General features: G+C 41.1%; 1 protein-coding gene across 1 annotated transcript in view; it reads right to left on the bottom strand.

Annotated features, from left to right (window-relative positions):
- Positions 1-7,258: 7,258 nt before the first annotated feature.
- The window catches only part of LOC103187146 (leucine rich adaptor protein 1-like), a 13,516-nt gene continuing 1,415 nt past the window's right edge, over positions 7,259-19,359 (bottom strand). The window contains exon 2 of the mRNA XM_007906522.2: positions 7,259-8,035. Within this exon, the coding sequence (XP_007904713.1) occupies positions 7,646-8,035 (390 nt within the window). The 3' untranslated portion in view covers positions 7,259-7,645. The remainder of the gene's footprint in view (positions 8,036-19,359) is intronic.

The raw sequence follows: 19,359 nt of genomic DNA, 5'->3' as shown, positions 1-19,359 counted from the left end.
AAACAACTCTCCATTAAAGTGGCATTGTTGGTGTTCCAAATAGTTATTTTAGTACAGATCCGGGAACAGGTACAGTCAGACAGAACTCTCCTATTGACCCAGAAGTGGTCCGCGGGTCACGGGTTGGCCACAACTGATGTGGGGTAATGTCTCAGAGTGCTTCACAGGGACAGGGTTGAACATGAAACAAGGGAATTGTAGGTGAGGGTGAGAACCTTGGAATCAATCTGCTGGGAGACAGGGTGACAGTGTTGACTGGCAAGGACCATCGTAATAGGCATGTGGAGTGTAGGTGAGGATGTGGACAGTGGAGGCTTTGATGAATTGCATCTTATCAATGATGGAGCTAGGGAGACCAGTGAAGACTGCGTTGAAAAAGTCTAAGTGGAATGTGACAAAGATGTTACTGAGTGTTTTAGTGGCATTGGGTGTTAGATAAGGGCAGAGGCAGGTGATATGGTGGAGGTGAAGCAAGGCAATCTTAGTGAGTGATCAGATGCAAAGGAGAATGGAAAGCTGGGATCAAATGCCAAATTTGCACACTGGTTCGGAAAGCTTGAGAGAGAGGCCAGGGAGATTTAAGAAGTCAAAGCCGCAAGAGAGGAAATGTTGGCAAGATTAAATAGGTGAGTTAAAAGAATGACTGTAATGAGCATCTCTTTTTCTAAATATCTAGTAAAATAGCATTTCAATTCCTTATCCAGGATGATGTTACTTTAAGTCTTATACCTCAGCTGGGAAAATATCGAAGAAGCATTCACTTCTTGGCAAGTGGGAGTGCTGTTTTTTAAAAAAAACGTTTTCACTTGCCAAAAAAATGTCACTCGAACTTAAAGCAGAGCAGTATCTCAGATGGGTTAAATGCACCTTTTGTGTAGTCTAGGAGTTATTCAGAAGGTTGAAAAAACCTGCACTGGATCACAAATAAGTCAGATACATTAAGAGGGTGTAGACAGAAGTGGTGAAGGGATTGAAGAGGAGAGAGATTGATGAATAGATTGAGGTTTCTTTCAAACTGACAAACTGCTTTGTTTTTCACCTCAACAGTAGAGTAGGAAAGTATGATTCTCCCTGAGTCAATGGAATGTGCCTACATAGAATGGACATTTCACACAGGAAACTTTGTGAGTAATGTAGTAATGAAAAATCATCCTGTATTTGAATAAAACGGCATTTGTACATGTGCAATATTCAGACCGATATACAATTCATTTCCACCCTGCAAAATTGCAACATTTACTCAATGAGTAATAATAATAATAATCTTTGCATTTGACATAGAGCTTTATCATGTCGAAGTGCTTCACAGAATATATTGTAAAGTGAATTGACTGTACATTTTGTGAGCAAAATGCGCAGCCAATTGAATATAGCAGTGCCACACAAACAATCATGGATTGAGTGACCAATTTTTTTTTGAGGGATTTTTACCCCTATGATAATAAACAGTGGGAAAGCTTGGCGATTTAGGTGGTTTGACTCCAACAGTACCCCAACACACGTTCTTGGCTCTTGCCAACCTGTGCCTAATAATTTTGAATTAGGAAAGCAGGACGCATCTCTACATGTAATATATTCCATAAACAGGAATTTCCATGTGTAGGTGGCATATTTGGAATTCTCAGTCTGGTTTGGATATTCTTAAGCATAATGATGCTTTTCTGCACGTATGTGTCAAACACCTAGCTGACCAAAAAAAAACTACCGCAGTGAGCTCCTTTTCCCCAACCACTCCCTCCACTCCATCAGCTCTTGTCTGGTCCCCCGAGTAACTCCTTCCACTGTTATATTTACTAAATATAACTTTGGCCTGACCAATTTGAAAATAAGATATGTTTTTTCACACCTCAAATAATTAGTGTACAGAAAGTCAGAATGCTCAAGTTCTAATTTGCAGTTTGACAGTATTAAGAAAACAATCTTTTTAACTGAGTACCAAATTGGAGAATGCCCAACATTATCATAACTGGATTATAACATCTTGCAAGAGATTTTGAAATATTTGTTCAACACTTAAATATGTATTGAAAAGAGGAAATTAAGCCAGCATTTCTTTACCTCGTACCTGTAAATGGAATCTAAGAACATGAACACACCTCATCATTCAACTATTGTGTGTATTTCATAGTTGCCATAGCAGCTTGTGTTGGGACTGCTGCCAGTAACTCATGTTGATTCAGGAATGACAAAATTTACCTGGAGGGGAGCAAGTCTGGCTCTGTTAGGAAGTTCATGTGTGTGTGCGTGTTTGTGGAGGGGGCTGGGGGAGAGAGGGAAGAGGAATGGAGAAAGGGAAGGAGAGGAAAAGATTATGGTAGTGCACGAAGATCTTAAAAAAAGATCAAAAATCTGAAAAATTTGAACTCTGCCTAAATCTTTATTTATTTCAAGGCTTGGAGTTGAACACTGAGGTTGAAAGCTTGATATTTCCTGATAGAGACTCCAGGAGTACGTCATGGGTGAGCCATGGGAACCTTGTTCTGGCAGGGGATATTATCAGAGCAGTGTCCTGGGGGTCAGAGGCACACATTCCCAGTTACTGGCAGCAGAAACTATTTGCAAATCAAAATCAATTTTAAATTTTTAAACCCTGGTGTAGCAAATTACCCAATGCTCTTGTAATTTGTAACCCTTTACACAGTCTAGGTCATAGAATCACAAGACCAGTTTGAGTGACGAAGCCACTTTTAGCCCACTTGATCTAATTCCTCCAGAATACACACCCTCCCGCGTTCCTGTCACAGCATCAAGCTGTTTTTGAACGACTCCAGTGTCCTGGCCTCAGCCACCCTTCCCTGGTAACTTGTTCCAGTCATTCATTAGTCTCTGGTTAAAGACAAACATCCTGAATTCACTCTTTGCAACTCTAAACCTGTGTCGTCATTCTACTGTTTTCGTGCATCATAAAGTGTATTTATAGTATGAACAAAGTATTGTTAATCCCATATAAAATTTTACACACCCCTATAAGGTCCCCAAAAACAAATTGACTTTGGAGTTCAGGAATGGTGTTGGTTCCTCTTGGATCACCGAGGGCAGAATACGTCACAAATTTGGTGGGAGGAATGACCTAAACGGAGCCCGAACAGTATTTTATAAGTTGTATTAAATTTTATAAACAATATTAATAAATTGGTTGCCGTGTCTTCGCCCACAAAATACACAGTCAATTCACTTTACAATATAATCTGTCAAGCGCTTTGAGACGTCTCAACAATGTGATAAGGCGCTATATCAAATGCAAGGATTATGAGGAGACTCATATAGAATTGTGTCCCAGGTCTGCTTGGAATTTTTTTCACTGATTGCCTGGTTTGGTGAGAGCAATGAATAACTCACTCTATTGGAAATTAGCAAGCCATTCAACATGTCACAGGGAATATCTGCAGGGTGTCTAGTCTAGTCCTATCTTACTGATTTCCAATCCTTATTGAATTACTTATGATTAAAGTTTAACAGCAGTGACAGAGAAGAGCGCTTATACACTGTGTTTCACCCACAAAATAAACAGTCAATTTGCTTTATTAATTAATTTAATATTCTGTGAAGTCCTTTGAGATGTCTGAACAACACGATAAGGAGCTATATCAAATGCAAGGATTATTATTGTTATTATTGTTACTATTGCTATTGTAATACAAGGTAAGTAGCTCTTCCCAATTGAAAAAGGAACAATGAGGAAACCACCCTTTGGTGATTCCTCTTGCTGTGGGGTTAGCATAGCAGCTTTTTATGCAGCACTGTTCTGTAGGAGGTGAATCCCTAAACAATGCCCATGTAGAGCAGATGTAAGATATCACCACTTTACTCTGCTGATCACAGTCACTTCACCCAGGCAAATGGTAATGGATGCTTTATTTACTTGGACATATTTTACGTTCATTAGCCTACTGGGATTGAATGTCAGGAAACTGATAGCCTCACGGCAGAGTTAGATGCGCTCTCCCCTTCCTCTCACTTTTCCTAGAGTGTGATGTAGAATTAAATTTTTCACTAGTTAAAATCTTAATAGAAAATTAACAATTTAAAGGGGCAAATTAAAAGCTCAAAGATCAGCTAGATTTGGAATGAATCTGAACTGTACTGATTGTGATTGTGGTTCACCTACAAATGCACCGTCACTACATTTCACAGTAAAATCCTGTGAAGGGCTTTGAGATGGCTCGACGATGGGATAAGGCGCTTTATAAAGTGTAAGGATTATTATTATTATAGGATTAGAATTTGGTTAGCTCCATTCCCTGCCATGTACCTGTGCTTTTTATAATAATCCTAATAATCCTTACATTTGATGTAGGGCCTTTCAAGTCAGGAAGACAACAACAACAACAAAATTACATTTGTATAGTACCTTTCACGTCGGGAGGATGTCCCAAGACCCTGGACAGACAGAGTTATGGATCCGAGCTGGGGGTCAGGGTGGGGGATGGTGGAGGGTGGTGGGGAAGCAGGGAGATCAAAAGCACGGTCGAAAAGGAGGGTTTTGAGATGGGTCTTGAAGGTGGCAAGGGAGAGGGCAAGACGGAGGGACTGTGGGATGGAGTTCCAGAGGGTGGGTGCAGAGTGGCGGAAGGCCCGCCGGCCGATAGTGGGGTGAGCAAGGCGGGGACATGAAGCAGCCCAGAGCCCGCTGAGCGGAGGGAGCAAACAGGGTGGTAGGGGGTTAGGAGGTCGGAGAGATAGGGGGGGAGCAAGACCATGGAGGGCTTTGAAGGTAAGGACCAGGATCTTGAACTGTATCCTCTGTGTGATGGGAAGCCAGTGGAGTTGGGCAAGGATGGGAGAGATAGGGTCACGGAGTTTGGTGCGGGAGAGGACACGGGCTGCAGAGTTTTGGATTATCTGCAGCCTGTGGAGGGAGGAGTTGGGGAAGCCGAAAAGCAGTGAGTTTGCATAGTTGAGCCTCGATGTAATGAAAGCATGTATGAGGGTTTCGGCAGCCTGTGGTGTGAGACAGTGTCAGTGCCGAGCGACATTGCAGAGGTGGGGAAGGCAGAGCGGGTCATGGCACAGATGTGGGGTAGAAAGGATAGTTGAAATGTGGGGTAGAAAGGATAGTGTGCAACCATGGATGGTGATGCGTCAGCGTCCTAGGTCAGGATGGGCGGACGGGAGCCAATCAGGGGAGCCTCAGTCTTGTTGACTTTCAACTGAAGAAAGTTAGCTCTCATCCAGGACTTGATGTCTGACAGATATTCTGTCAGGACAGCAGTGGTCCTGGAGTCAAGGGTGGAGGCAGAGAGATAGAGTTGGGTGTCATCCGTATATATGTGGAAGTTAACCCCATGTCTGCGGATGATGTCACCGAGAGAGAGCGTATAAGATGTCCTAAAGAGCTTCACAGCACATACTGTAAAATGAATGACTGTTTTTTCTGTGGGTTAACGCGGCAGCTAATTTTGTGTAAAATAATGTTCCACAAACAGCCGTGGAATAAATCACCAATTTTATTTGGGGGATTGTTAGCCAAAACAGTGGGAAAGAGAAACTCCCTTCTCTTTTTGAGTACTGCTATGGGATCTTAAATGTCCACCTGAACAGGCAGACGGGGCTTCAGTCCAACATTTCATCTGAACATACAACACCCCCCGGCACTGCATTGGAGTGTGAGTATAGATATCGTGGGGCTTGATGATATCCTTGACGTGGGGCTTGAACCCACTACCTTCTGAATATCATTCATTGCCCACTGTTTCTACATATGTTGTCACCGGATGCAACTTTGCTGCATCACTTCAATTTGAAAAGAGAAGAGAGTTTCTCCCAGTGTCCAAACCAATAAACCCCCAGATTAAATTGGGTAATCATCCCATGGCTGTTTGTGGGACATTGCTGTGTACAAATTGGCTGCAGCGTTTGCCTATAAAGTGCACAGTCACCCCACTTTACAATAAATCCTGTGAAGCTCTTTAAGGTGCACTTCTAATGTGAAAGGCACTATATAAAGTCATCCTCCCCATCTATGTCCCCTTCCTCCCCACCCAGGCCAACCACACCGTCTTCTCTCTCCACCATGGCTCCTGCCACTCCTCCCTCCTTACACTCCTTTGCTCCCATTTCTACCTCCTCCCTCTCAACTACAATCACCCGCATGAAGTTCACCACCTGCTGTCTCGACCCCCTCCCCACCCAGTTGCTGGTCACACAACTCCCCCTCCTCTCCCCCCTGCTGGCCGATACTGTCAACCAGTCTCTCTCCTCAGGCTCTGTTCCACTGCCCCTAAAAAACGCTTTATCACACCCCTCAAAAAAAACACTCTTGATTCCTCTAATCTCTCACACTACCAGCCCATTTCCAACCTACCCTTCCTTGCTAAGGTTCTGGAACGCAATGTTGCAGGTCAACTTCGGTCACAACTCTCCCTCTCCTTGAGCCATGCACCAACCCTGTACCAGATCAGTCTTGCCAGCCTCTCTGTGTGCCTTTATTCATCATTCAACTGAGGCAACATCTTCACATGTTTGAACAAGCACCTTTCTTCAGCACGAAAAAATGTATTTGTAAGTAGGTGTGATTATTGCATCAAAAGAACAAGAAATGAACTGAGTTGACAGAATAATATAATATGGATGCCTTCAGGGTATGCAGGAACTCTAAACCAGTTTGGTGTAAATTCACAGGATGGGTCTTTAAACTGGACACATCAGGCTTGGATGCTTTGATTGTACATTAAACTAGTCCAGCTCCATCTGGTTTTGCCTAGTTCATGCTTTCTACACTCCCAACAATAAATCCTAAAGTCCTGATGCTGATTTGAACCCTTCAGGCAATAGTACAATGTATTTTTTTTCATTGGACCTCTTCGGACCCAGTCAGTAGTTTCCAATAACTTTGCTAGTAGGTAAAACTGTTTCCAAACTGACATCGGATCTTTCCTTTGCCCTCTCTGTCTGGCTATGCCATGGGATATTAAAGATTCCATGTACTATTTGAAAGGAGAAGGAAGTTTCTTTTGATGTCCTGGTTAATAAAGCCCCCGATAATATTGGTCATTTGGTTATGGAATGTTATGGAACCCTGCTGTGTGCCGTGTGCCGTGTACCATGTGCAGGGTTCTGTGTGATATGTGTTGGGTGCAGGGTGTATTGTGCCGGATGATGTGTGCTGGATGCCTTATTTGTGTTCCGTGTTGCACACGCTGAACCAAAGCTGTAGCCCTGCCACAGCAAATGGAGGCCTGCACAGCCACACAAAGCTTTCTGCGAATACTGTTCCAAATTTTTAAAACATGCTTTACATTATCCAGGACAAAATTTGTTTATTCTATAAACAATTAAAGGTTTTTATTATTAATCTGTTTTGCCCCTGCTCCAGATACACAGTATAAACTCCTTTGACATCTCTGCATCACAGGACAAACTGAAAACAGCATTTTCCCTTTTCTTTAAAAAAATTACAATAAATTAACCTAGGTGTATGTATACGATCAATCCTATACAATAATTTTTTTTAAAAAAAACACCCTTTGGAAAGAAATGACAAAGTAATGTTGAAGGAGCATTTTACAACATGTTTGTGTAACGTTTGGAATGTATTTGGTGAACAATGTCCCCAAGCATCAAATTTAACAAAGTGCTAAAATCTCCATCTTCAGCAAAATGTCTATCTTCAAGTTAGCCTTGCATCTTCTTGGTAGCACCCAGGTTATCCGAAGCAGTAATATCCATCGTCGGAGTCGTCTCTGCAGGCCTTTTTGATGGGTTCAGTGTTGTGGGAATCATCTGTTGCAAGACCATCTGAGAAAGCATCCAAGTCATTGGGGGTGTAGCGGTCTGGTAAGTCATCTGCTAACGTGTCCAGATAACTCCCCACGGATATCCCGTCAAGTTCATCGCTGCCGTTTTGCAGGCTGTTACAGCTGCCTCGGTGTGAAGTGTCCTGGCTTTCGACTAAACTGTACAGACTGCTAGCCAAACTGCTGCCCCTGCTAGCCACGGTGTCTTTGTCCTCCATTAGCCATTTGATCGACTCAATACCCTCATTGATGGAAAGTAACTGGTGCATCAGCTTGCCATCGATTGCCCTCAGATGAGCCTAGGATAGAGAACAGGGAAATATTCAGTCTGTATAACCCACACGCAATTGGAAAATTTCAACAAAGTTTTTGACTGTTTGCCCAACACTGTGGAACTGTGGGTAACAGTTCTAATGTTACACATTTGACTTTAGAAACTTGATGTCTGACCTTTTGTTTCTGTTCTCGTAAGTTTTGGCATTGTTTTAAATAGCAAGTACGATAAATGTTATTGCTGGACTCTTGAGTTTGTTTACATTCCCATGCACAATAACTTCTACAGTTTTCCAGACAATCATTCTTAAAATGTGTTCGCCTACTGAATTCTTTAACACTGAATTAAAGATTTTTTCACAATCTTAAATTTTAAGATAAATTTCCAGGCGCAGACTAATGGGGACTTTGGCCTTTTGGCCTCTGAAGTAATAATAATATTAATAATCCTTACATTTGCAGCACCTGTCATGGAAGGAGGACTTCTCAGAGCACTTCACAGGAGTCACTTCAAAGTGGAATGAAAGGGTGACTGTGGCAACCAATTTGCACACAGTAATGCCCCCACCAACAGCCTTAAAGTTAATGATCAATTTAATTTGGGGGACTGCTAGCCAGGAAATGAGAAATAACTCCCTTCTCTTTTCAAACAGTGTTAAGGAATCTTTAACATGCACCTGAGTAGGCAACAACAACAACAACAACAACAAGATTCCATTTATAAAGCGCCTTTCACGTCAGGAGGACGTCCCAAGGCCCAAGGCAGATGTAACCTTGGTTTTTATCATTTCATCCGTCGGACAGCACCTTCAACAACACAGGGCACCTCCAGCACTGCATTAGAGTGTCATCTTAGACTGGATTATTTTTGTACACTTGCTAATAATGGGCTCAAGAGTGACATTAGCAAAGTCTGAAAGCATGGTTTCTGGTTCCCTGGGAACTATGTCATATATGTCCCATGCATACATGTTTCATGAAGATGGGGGAATAAATTCAACCGTAAATATATTCTGTAATGCACTATGAGGTCGAGCTGTGTGTGGTGGTCTATCATTTCCAGGGGGCATGTGTTTAACGACAACAACAACAACATGCATTTATATAGCACCCTTCATGCAGGGTAGCATCTAAACAGTGGTGGAGCTTGATGCAGAGTCAAAATTTCAAATTTCTCCTGGAAGTTTTAGCAAAAATTGGCGCAAAACATACAAACTAATAGGCATTTACCTCAGTAATATTCCCAGCTTGTTTACAGGTGAACTGATTGTTTGTTCAGCAGCTTACCTGCCACCGCTTCTCTCACTCGGTCAAAGGAAATGGATGACATCGTTACTGTAGCTTCACAATTCTGGTTTGATAATCTTAATCCCTTTTTTGTACACGATGAGATTGTAATCTCTGTGCTTTTCTTGTCAAAAAGCCAGCAAGATATACATCTAGGAGGCTTATTCTCTTCCATTGTTGCCCTTCTGGCCTCTTCCCTAAAATAAATAATTGTTCTTCACCCCTTGCCGGGCACATCACCTTACAGGAAGCTCAGCCCACATCAGACCCGCTGACCTTCTTTCTTCCCCCCCACCCACACCCCCCAAATAGTCACTAAATCACTCTCCGGTGCCACAATGAGCATGTGCAGAAGAAGGAAAGTGATTGCCTTAGAGCTGTGATGGGAGGATAATATAGAAGGTGTTGTGGAAGGTTGAGATCATATGCCCCGAAAGGCCAGGTTATAATAATAATAATAATCCTTACATTTTGATATAGCGCTTTTCACGTCAGGAGGACATCCCAAAGCGCTTCACAGAATATACTGTAAAGTGAATTGACTGTATATTTGTGGGCGAACGCGGCAGCCAATTGCGCACAGCAATGTCCCACAAACAGTCGTAGATTGAAAATGACCAATTTATTATTGTTTTTTTTTGGGAAGGATTATTATTAGGTGTGTGGAGTAAGGAAACTTGCCCAAGGTTTCGCTCTGCCTGGAATTGAACTCAGGTCTCTCACTTGCAAAGCGAGTGCTCTTAACCACTGAGCTACAGGTTAACCTGAACCAAGATCGTGATCTTGTGAAGCTTCAAGAAATTACTTTTATTACAGTAATTTAATTTGAATTACTTTAAAGGTCCTTTAATTTACTAAGCCACTATACAAATGTAATTTAGTTGTTTTATAGAGACAGGCACTTGAAGTTTAACCCTTTAATGCCTTTCAATTACTCACAGTATAATTTAGCTGAACAAGATTTCTTCTCACTTGTTCTTACACCTCTGAGGTTGGGTTTAAATTAAGTCCTGACTGAAAGGAGATGTCAATAGGGAAGGAGTTTGCTATAAAATAGGGCCTGACTTTTCACTAGATGAACCTGGGAAGGGTGGAGCAATATGGCAGAAGAAAACTACTGTAAATAAGAAACTAAGTGATGACAATCGGAACAAGTTGTTTCCTAATAAAAAGAAATTCCTTAAGCTTTACTTCAATGACAATGCTGCAGCTTGTAAGGCTGTAATCTATGTGTTGAATCTGAACAAATATAATAATTAACAAGGACTTTACACAGCACCTTTGTTGACTCATGGCACATTTTAGTACATATTGGAACACTTGGGTGGTCAGGATAGACATTTTATGTGTGCAGGTGTGTTCAGGATGAAGCACTGTGATGCTGCCATGCAACACCAGCAAGGTTTATAGAGGTCAGGACACTGGATTCATTTAAAAAGCAACTTGATGCTGTGATGGGAGGACAATAGGGGGGTAGTCTGCAGGGACAAGGTCAGATGGCTGAAGGGCCTTCTTCATCCAAACCAATGGGATTTATTATGGAGAATTATATCTTGAATAGGACCAGACAAAGGAACCACAGTGGTCTTTTCCAGCTCTGTAAATGCCTGTCATGACTGTGCTGTGGAACTCAGAGCCCTGAGCACAAGCGTATTCCCAATACGTTTCTACTGTGTATACAGACATTGATGGCTTCACCCCAGAAGAATATCTTCTAGTAGCTGGACTTAAGAGAAGAATGCAACTTGGCAGTGATTTAGGTAGGCTTCAAGGTTGAGCTGTGGGAACATTAATAGTAACCTTTGCATTTGATATAACATCTGATCATATCATCGAGAAGTTCCCAAGCGCTTCACAGGACTTCTTACTGTAAAATGTAGTGACTGTGTATTTGTGCTCCAATGCAACAGCCAATTTGCACACAGCAATATCCCACAAGTAATCATGCAATGAATAACCAATTTTATTTGGGGGATTGTTGGTCAGGACACTGGGAGAAAGTCCCTTCTCTTTTTGAATAGTGCCATGGGATCTGTCACATCCATCTGAACAGGCCAAGACTTTGGTTTGCAAGGATTGCAAGGATTATTATTATTATTTGCACACAAAGCTGGATGATTTGAATTGTAAGACTCTTAAGCAACAATATCTGGTATTAAACCAAATATTAAAAAAATCATTTTAATTAAATTAAGCATCAGACATAGCCACGTGCAAATTGCATTTGCTTACGTAATACAAACTCACTACACTTTGAGAATATGGCAAAATGTTGAATTCAGTTTTAACTTTGAAGTTTTTTTTCTATTATTAAAAGAACTAAAAGAAAAGCAACTTCAAAATCAAATACTGAATTTAAGACAATTTCTGGATGTGCTGACATGTTTCTTTAATAGAGTAAATCTAAACACAGGTGGAATTTTTCCCTGATGATTTTCACACTTGTACTCTGCTGAGTTGTTATATAATATACAATACCTTGTACATATCTTCTAAAACACAGAATGCCTTTATATAGATCATATTGTAGACATGAGCATTATATAACAACTGGACGTGGATATTTCCAATTGCCTTTTTTTTTAGCCAGTCGTTGGATTTCATATTTTCAGCTCCTGATGTTTGTGCATGATGTGCCGTATATTTCTATCTGGATTGCAGATGTGCAACCTGTAATTCTATACTATTCAATGAGTGACTCTTACATTCTTTGGCATCGTGGAAGGATTAATAACTCATTCCTGTGGAATACAAACAATGTCTGTTGCATACCCTGGAATAGACATTATATGGCCCAGGAGTAAATGAAGCTGTTTTGTTGCACATATCTATTACCAATAAATCAGGAATGGAAAGTATACAAGTTCCTATCATAAGTCTTATCATATTTTACATGCACATTATATATAAATTAATGAGCTTTGCAGACATGATCTGGATTTGCAGACTCATTATAAGGTAGTCAAATTTGCAGATAACACCAAGTTACAGGGAATTGTGAAATCAAGAGAAGGCTGCAAAGGTCTTACATAGAGAGCTTTGCAGGGTATGGACATGGGCTGATAACTGGCAAATTAAGTTTAATACAGATAAATGCAAAGTACTACATATAGGAAGTCACAATAGGAAACCCATGCACTCCACAATTGAGATAGAACTTGCCAAGAAGGTAGCTGAAAGAGATCTAGGGATATTGATGGACTCATCAATCACTGTTATGTTAAAGCAGTGTAATTAGCAATAAACAAGGCAAACAGGATGTTAGGCTACATTGCCAAATCAACTGAGTTCAGATCGCCAGACATCATATGCGGGCTTTAGAGTACTCTCATCAGGCTACATACTACATACAATTCTGGTCAGATGCAGAGGCAGTGCAGAGGACAGAAATGAAGATGATCCCATCTATTGGAGAAATTAGTTATGAGCAATGATTAAACAAATGGTCAGAGGAGACCTTATAGCAGTATCTACTTTAAATGGAATTGAGAAAGGAAACCCAGAACAATACTTTAGGATGTACTAAGATAGGAAAACAAAAGGACACAGGTTTAGAATTGCAAAGGGTAATTTCAGGAAGTATTTCTTTGCTCAAAGGTAATTAATGAGTGGAGCAGGTTACCAGGAAGGAGAGTTGAGACCAGGACATTGAACTTATCTTGATGATGGGTGGGAAGTCAGTAGAGCAGTTGGTTTGGATGATATCAAACTGGTCAAAGGGACGTCAGCATCCAAACTAATCTTGTGATCTTGTGAAAATACGTTTGGAGTGGAATTGAATGCGTTGGCCTGATCACTGGCCTGAACAACACTGATCACTTATCAGTAGTGCAAGTAGTTTATGCAAATGTACAGAACTTCTAAAATATAGAATGCCTTAATATAGATTATATTGTAGATATGTATAGGATATTGGAACTGAGCGATTAAGTTACACAGTTAGGAGAGGTGGTAACTGTCTGTGGGGCCAAGTGTTCACATTAACAAAGTCTTCTTGATTCTTTGGTTCTTCCTATCAATGTGAAGCAGAATTTACCAAATGTTGGATTGTTCACCTGCTAAAATTCAATGTGAGCGGAGGTGAGACCGTCAAAAGACAGACTAGCTTTACCCTACTGCTGAGTTAAACAATCGTTGCATTTGATATTGCACTTATCACTTTGGGAGAATATCTTAAAACATTTTACAAGATTCACCGTAAACTGTAGTGACTATATTTCTGTGACAAATGCTGCAGCCAATTTGTGCAGAGTGAGGTTCCACAAACAGCCATGAAGCGAATAACCAAGTTTATTCAAAGGATTGTTGGCCAGGAATCCAGGAGAACTCTCTTCTCATTTTAAATAATGCTGTGGGATCTTAACATCGACCAGAACAGGTAGATGTGGCCTTGTTTAACATCTCATCTGAAGCACGGCACATCTGACTGTGCAATGCCCTCTACCCACTGCATTGGAGTGTCAGTGTAGACTGTGAGTTCAAAGTTCTGGCATAGGGCTTGAAATCTCAGCTGATTGACTCATAGAGGCGAGAATGCTACCAATTGATCCAGGCTGGCACCTATGCTATGCAGTTATGATACCATAATAAGGCACTTTGACAACATAACAGTAGATTCCAGCCATCAAGTTGGGTCAAGACTGAACCTTTTCTTCTGAAATAAAAACTAGGTGATCAATCGCAATAACATTAAATCCATTTGGTTTGTTTCTAAATTAGTAGTGAACGGATTGGGTATTTATTATTATTTCACACTTGAGTGCTAATATTTAGCTTTGTCAATTATCATGTCCTACTGAGGGCTATAGATGGCGAGAGAGCACAATCTGAAATTCGCATTGATTTCACTTCAATAGTTTACATGAGTCTTAACTCTGACAGAGGGTAGTCTTGCTCAAGTATCAGTAATTGGGGGGTGGATGGGAAGAAAAATGTTAGAGCTGATTCGTGGGATGAAACGTTCCTAGGTCAAATTATAGCACAATCAGATCTATCGTACAGCTTCCGCTCCTACTCTCTTCAAAAGCCTAATAATTATAGGTATTTTATTCCTGGCTGGAGTTCAGATTCAACAATTTAGCAAAAGTACTACCTTTCTGCAGAAACAAGGAGAGACCGAAAAAATGGTCTCAAAGATGTGATGTTCGTGGAATATTGGCCCATCTCCTCAATGCCATTTCTGTAACAATAGCAATGGAGATAGCCATCAGATACAGAGTGATCTTACCTCCCCCTCAAAACATTGCTTCTATTTCCTGTATAACCTCTTTTGTGCAATCTAAGTGAAGGGTAAAGGTGTGCAGCACTCCGGCCTGCTCCATGTCCCCCGCCTGGCGTGCCCCACCATAGGTAGTCGGGGTTTCAGCCTCTCTGCCCTAACCCTCTAAGACTCCATCCGACATTCCCTTCACCTCGCTCACTACCTTGCCTCCTTCAAGGCATGTCTCAAGATCCTCTTCTTTGACTGGGCCTTTGACCACCCTCTTACCATCCCTGCCCCCACCTCTCCTGGTCCCACCCCCCAGCTCGGGTCAAAATCCCTGAATGTCCAGCACCTTGGGACGTCCTCCCAATGTGAAAGGCGCTATACAAATGTAATTTGTTGTTGTTGTTACAAACCTGGACTGCTGGTCACAGTGCTTTTTCGACAATACAAAAATAACAACAAGGTTGTGATGGGAGAGACAGAGAGGGAGAGAGATAGAGAGAGAGCTGTTTGAAGCTAGAGGTGAGAGAAGGATTACGTAGCTGATGAAAATATAATAATCCTTACATTTCAGGGAATTGCTGTCAAGTGTGGTAATTGTATTTGTTGGCAAATGCGCCAACCGGTTTATGCCTTTCATATTGGGAGGATGCCCTAAGCTGCTGGACAGTTGAGGATTTGCATCTGAGTTGGCTGAAGGCCCGACTGCTGATGGATCTTGAACTCAATCCTGTGGGGAGGGGGGGGGATGGGGCCTGTGGAGCCTGGTAAGGATGGCGACGATAGGCCCGCAGAGCCTTGTGCGGGATCTAGTAAGATCCCACAAACACTCATGAAATGAAGGATCAACTAATATGAGGATATATTCTAGGACATAGGGAGAAACACCCTTGACTCCAGGATCACTGCTGTCCTGACAGAATGTCTGTTAGACATCAAGTCCTGGATGAGAGATAACTTTCTTCAGTTTATTCCACGGCTGTTTGTGGGACACTGTTGTACACAAAATTAGTTACCGCATTCACCCACAGAAAAAACAATCATTCACTTTACAGTATGTGCTGTGAAGCTCTTTAGGACGTCTTATACGCTCTCTATTAGTGACATCATCCACAGACATGGGGTTAACTTCCACATATATATGGATGACACCCAACTCTATCTCCCTGTCTCCACCCTTGACTCCAGGACCACTGCTGTCCTGACAGAATGTCTGTCGGACATCAAGTCCTGGATGAGAGCCAACTTTCTTCAGTTGAATGTCAACAAGACCGAGGCTCTCCTGATTGGCTCCTGTCAGCGCCTTCTCGCCTTACTAAGCCAATCTGGAACCTTGGCGTCTTGTTTGACCCTCAACTATCCTTTCTACCACCACATCCGTGCCATGACCCGCTCCGCATCCTTCATGGCCTTGCTCCATGGCCTCGCTCCCCCCTACCTCTACGACCTCCTAAGCCCCTACCAACCTGCCCGCTCCCTCCGCTCAGCGGACTCTGGCCTGCTTCACTTCACCCGCCTCGCCCGGCCCACCATGGTGGGCAAGCCTTCAGCCACTCTGCAAATGTAATTTTGTTGTTGTTCAGTTTTGAATGGTGTCGTGAGTTTGTTAACATCCAAGGACTACACTGGAGTTTCACCTTGCACCGTGTGCTCAAAATCCCCACTACTGTCCTTAAATCCAAAACCTTCTGATCTAGAGGCAGGAGTGCGACTGACTGAGTCAAATTGAAAATAAGTTTAAGAGAAGTCTATAAAAAGCTCCCCAGATAATGCGCACAGTATATTTGGTGGACCTTAATGGATTTTGGCTTCATTAATATTTATTGTTTCACCCACAAAATATATAGTCAATTAACTTTACAGTATATTCTGTGAAGCACTTTGAGACTTCTCAATAATGTTATAAGGTGCTGCATCAAATACAAGGATTGTTATTAATTATTAATATTTTTAAGAGTTATTGAGGCGACAAAAAAGGGTTTGGTATAAAAGATGAAATGCAGCTTTTTGGAGGCCATTTTAGCAATGCCTTTGCAAGTCTTGTTTGAGATCAGAAAATATATTGAACATGAAGAGAACTAAGAATGGATGGTCATGCAAAAGACTTGATGACAGAATTGAAGTAGAAATCCTTTTAAATGAAATAGGAGGTGTAGTGACACACTTTCAGTAATGTCCTGTCTTCTGCACTCCAGTGATGGTCAAGAGAAGGGACCATTCTGACATAAAACACCTCTTGGTTCAAACTAACACAAAGGATTATAAGGTGCAACCTTAGAGGAATCAACAATTGTATGTTTTATATTGATAGCCTGATGGAAATCTCAACCACTGTCCCAACTTGTTATGTCTGAATTTCTAAGTACCCCAACAAACATACTTTGCTCCCCTAAAAGCCACCTTAATGATCTCTCTGAGTACGATTGCCCAATAAATGTTTTGTGCTCACATAGACTCACTGCTACACTATCCAGGAATTTATCTGAAACTGTTCAGGCTCATTCCACTTAGGATTCTTAGCACTTGTTAGGGGACTGAAGGCATTTATACATTCATCCAGTCTGCTTTTGGGCTTCAGCAGGGTCAATTTAATTCACTGTCTCTGTAATTTATCCTCACCATTTGTGGAATGAGTTTTAACTCCAACTTTTAGTCTTTGTTCATCTCAAATTTACATTAAGAACACAAGTGCAAAGGACTTCAAAGGTGTAGGTTGATATATTTGACTTGCAAAACTGAAGTATCTGCTGCTTGCTAGGCACACCGTTCAGTAACAACTTAGCTTGGCAGCATTGAGCTTCCCTTCAGGGTCAAAATCTAGAGCCAAAGAACTTTTTTTGTGCATAACCATCCATTTAGATGACTGTTTGCCCACAAAATACAGTTACTCCACTTTACAGTATATCCTGTGAAGTGCTTCGGGACGTCGTCCTGATGTGAAAGGCGCTATTCCAAATGCAAGACTTATTATTATTTATTGTTATATCTTCTTAGTAGATGTAACAAAATAATTTCCATAAGGTATCTTATAAAGTTTGCAAGTGAAATACGAGCATACATTGTTGGCATGAGTTTAAATAGAAAACTGCTCATGGTTTGGAACTAAACTATACAAATGTAATCTTGTTATTGTAAACTGACATACTCACATAATGACTGGTTGGTGTCAGAAATGCAAAAATTTAGGTGCAGCTAAGGGATGCCACCTTTACTCACTTTCCCACCAGAGGAAAACAGTTTTTAAGTAGCTGATAATCAGTGAGATTGCATTTGATACAGCACCTTTCACATTGAGAAGATACCCCAAAGGACTTTACAGATGTTACTGTACAGTGTACTGATTGTTTACTTTATAAGCAAGTATGGCAGTCAATTTGCATACAGCAATGTCCCACAAACAGCCATGAACTAGATATCATGTTAAAATATTATCATGATAAAATCCTGGCATTTAGCTTTGCACCTATGTCATCAAACATCTCAAAATACTTCACAAAATTTCTGTAAGGTGTAGTGTCTGTATTTGTAAGTGTAGTGGAACACTAATTAGATATCACATTAAAACATTCAATTGGAAGGTTTTGTGATTATTTTATAAGTATATTATATCTGAAGTATTCGTACAGATGGTATAGTCTTTCTCCTTTTGGGAACAAAGTTGAAATCCAGTCCATGCTAATGTAAATTAATTTCCATATGGTATCTTGTAAAGTTTCCATGTGAAATACGAGCATAGGTTGTTGGCATGAGTTTAAACACAAAACTGCTCACAGTTTGGAGCTAAACTGACAAACTCACACAAAGGCCACAATGACTGGTTGGTGTCAGAAATGGAAAACTTCAGGTGCGGCTAAAAGAGGCTCCTCACGTGTCTGCATAAAAGTATATTGCAACTTGGGTGTGACGAAAGACCTTTAGTCTTAATCCAAACCATGCCTATTCGACTTTAAGCTTTTTGACAGTGACACAGTGACTACAATGTCGATCAAGTAAAAGGGCACTGACTTCATTAATGAAACATTATTCCAAAGCCAACACAATCGTTCAAATTGCATCAAATGTACTCATGTCCAGTCACTAAAAACCCTGGTGCAAGTGGTTAAAAAGAGGAAACGAATGTTGAGATGCATTGTTTAAGGGTGTAATTACTGAGTTGAGGAAGGAGATTTTAAAATTCTACGTGGGCTTCATGACGGCTAATGTGGAGGAAACTGCACAGCTTTGGTTTCCCCATTGCAAATACGAATGTTCACTCTTGGAAAGAGTACAATGAAGCTACCAGTTCGAAGGGACAGTACTACGAGGAAAGACTATCCACCTTGGTGCTTTTCTTCTCTCTTGAACAGAAAAACCCGAAGGCAAATTGATAGAGGTATTCAATATTATGAAAGGTTCAGGAAATTTGGATGCATATTTAAGTTCTTCGGCCAAGTAACGACATTTCAGAACAAAGAGTCAGATCTTCCACATAAAGACTAAAGAGATGAGGAGATTTTATTTTAGTAAATGAGTGTTAGGTGTGTATGTGGAAGAGACTACCGGCACAGGTGGAATGAGACGTCTCAAAGCGCTTCACAGGATATACTGTAAAGTGCAGTGACTGTGTATTTTATGGGTGATGTAGCATTGTTGAAAAGTGCTTCACAGGATTAACTCTCGAGTGCAGTGACTATTTTATAAGCGAATGTGGCAGCAATTTTCATGCAAGGCAATACCCCACAAACAGCCATAAAACAAATGACCAATTTTATCTGTTGTTAAATTCCTACTGTCACTTACAATCACTTACTGTTAAACACTTCTTATGGCTTTCGCCACTCAACGTCAACGTCTGTGAAAATGTTTTCTTTTCATAAA

This window comes from Callorhinchus milii, unplaced genomic scaffold (assembly GCF_018977255.1).
Source record: "Callorhinchus milii isolate IMCB2004 unplaced genomic scaffold, IMCB_Cmil_1.0 Scaffold1, whole genome shotgun sequence".
Classification (NCBI taxonomy): Eukaryota; Metazoa; Chordata; class Chondrichthyes; order Chimaeriformes; family Callorhinchidae; genus Callorhinchus; species Callorhinchus milii.
The sequence above is the reverse complement of the archived record's forward strand: the minus strand, read 5'-3'. Positions and strand labels throughout refer to the sequence as shown.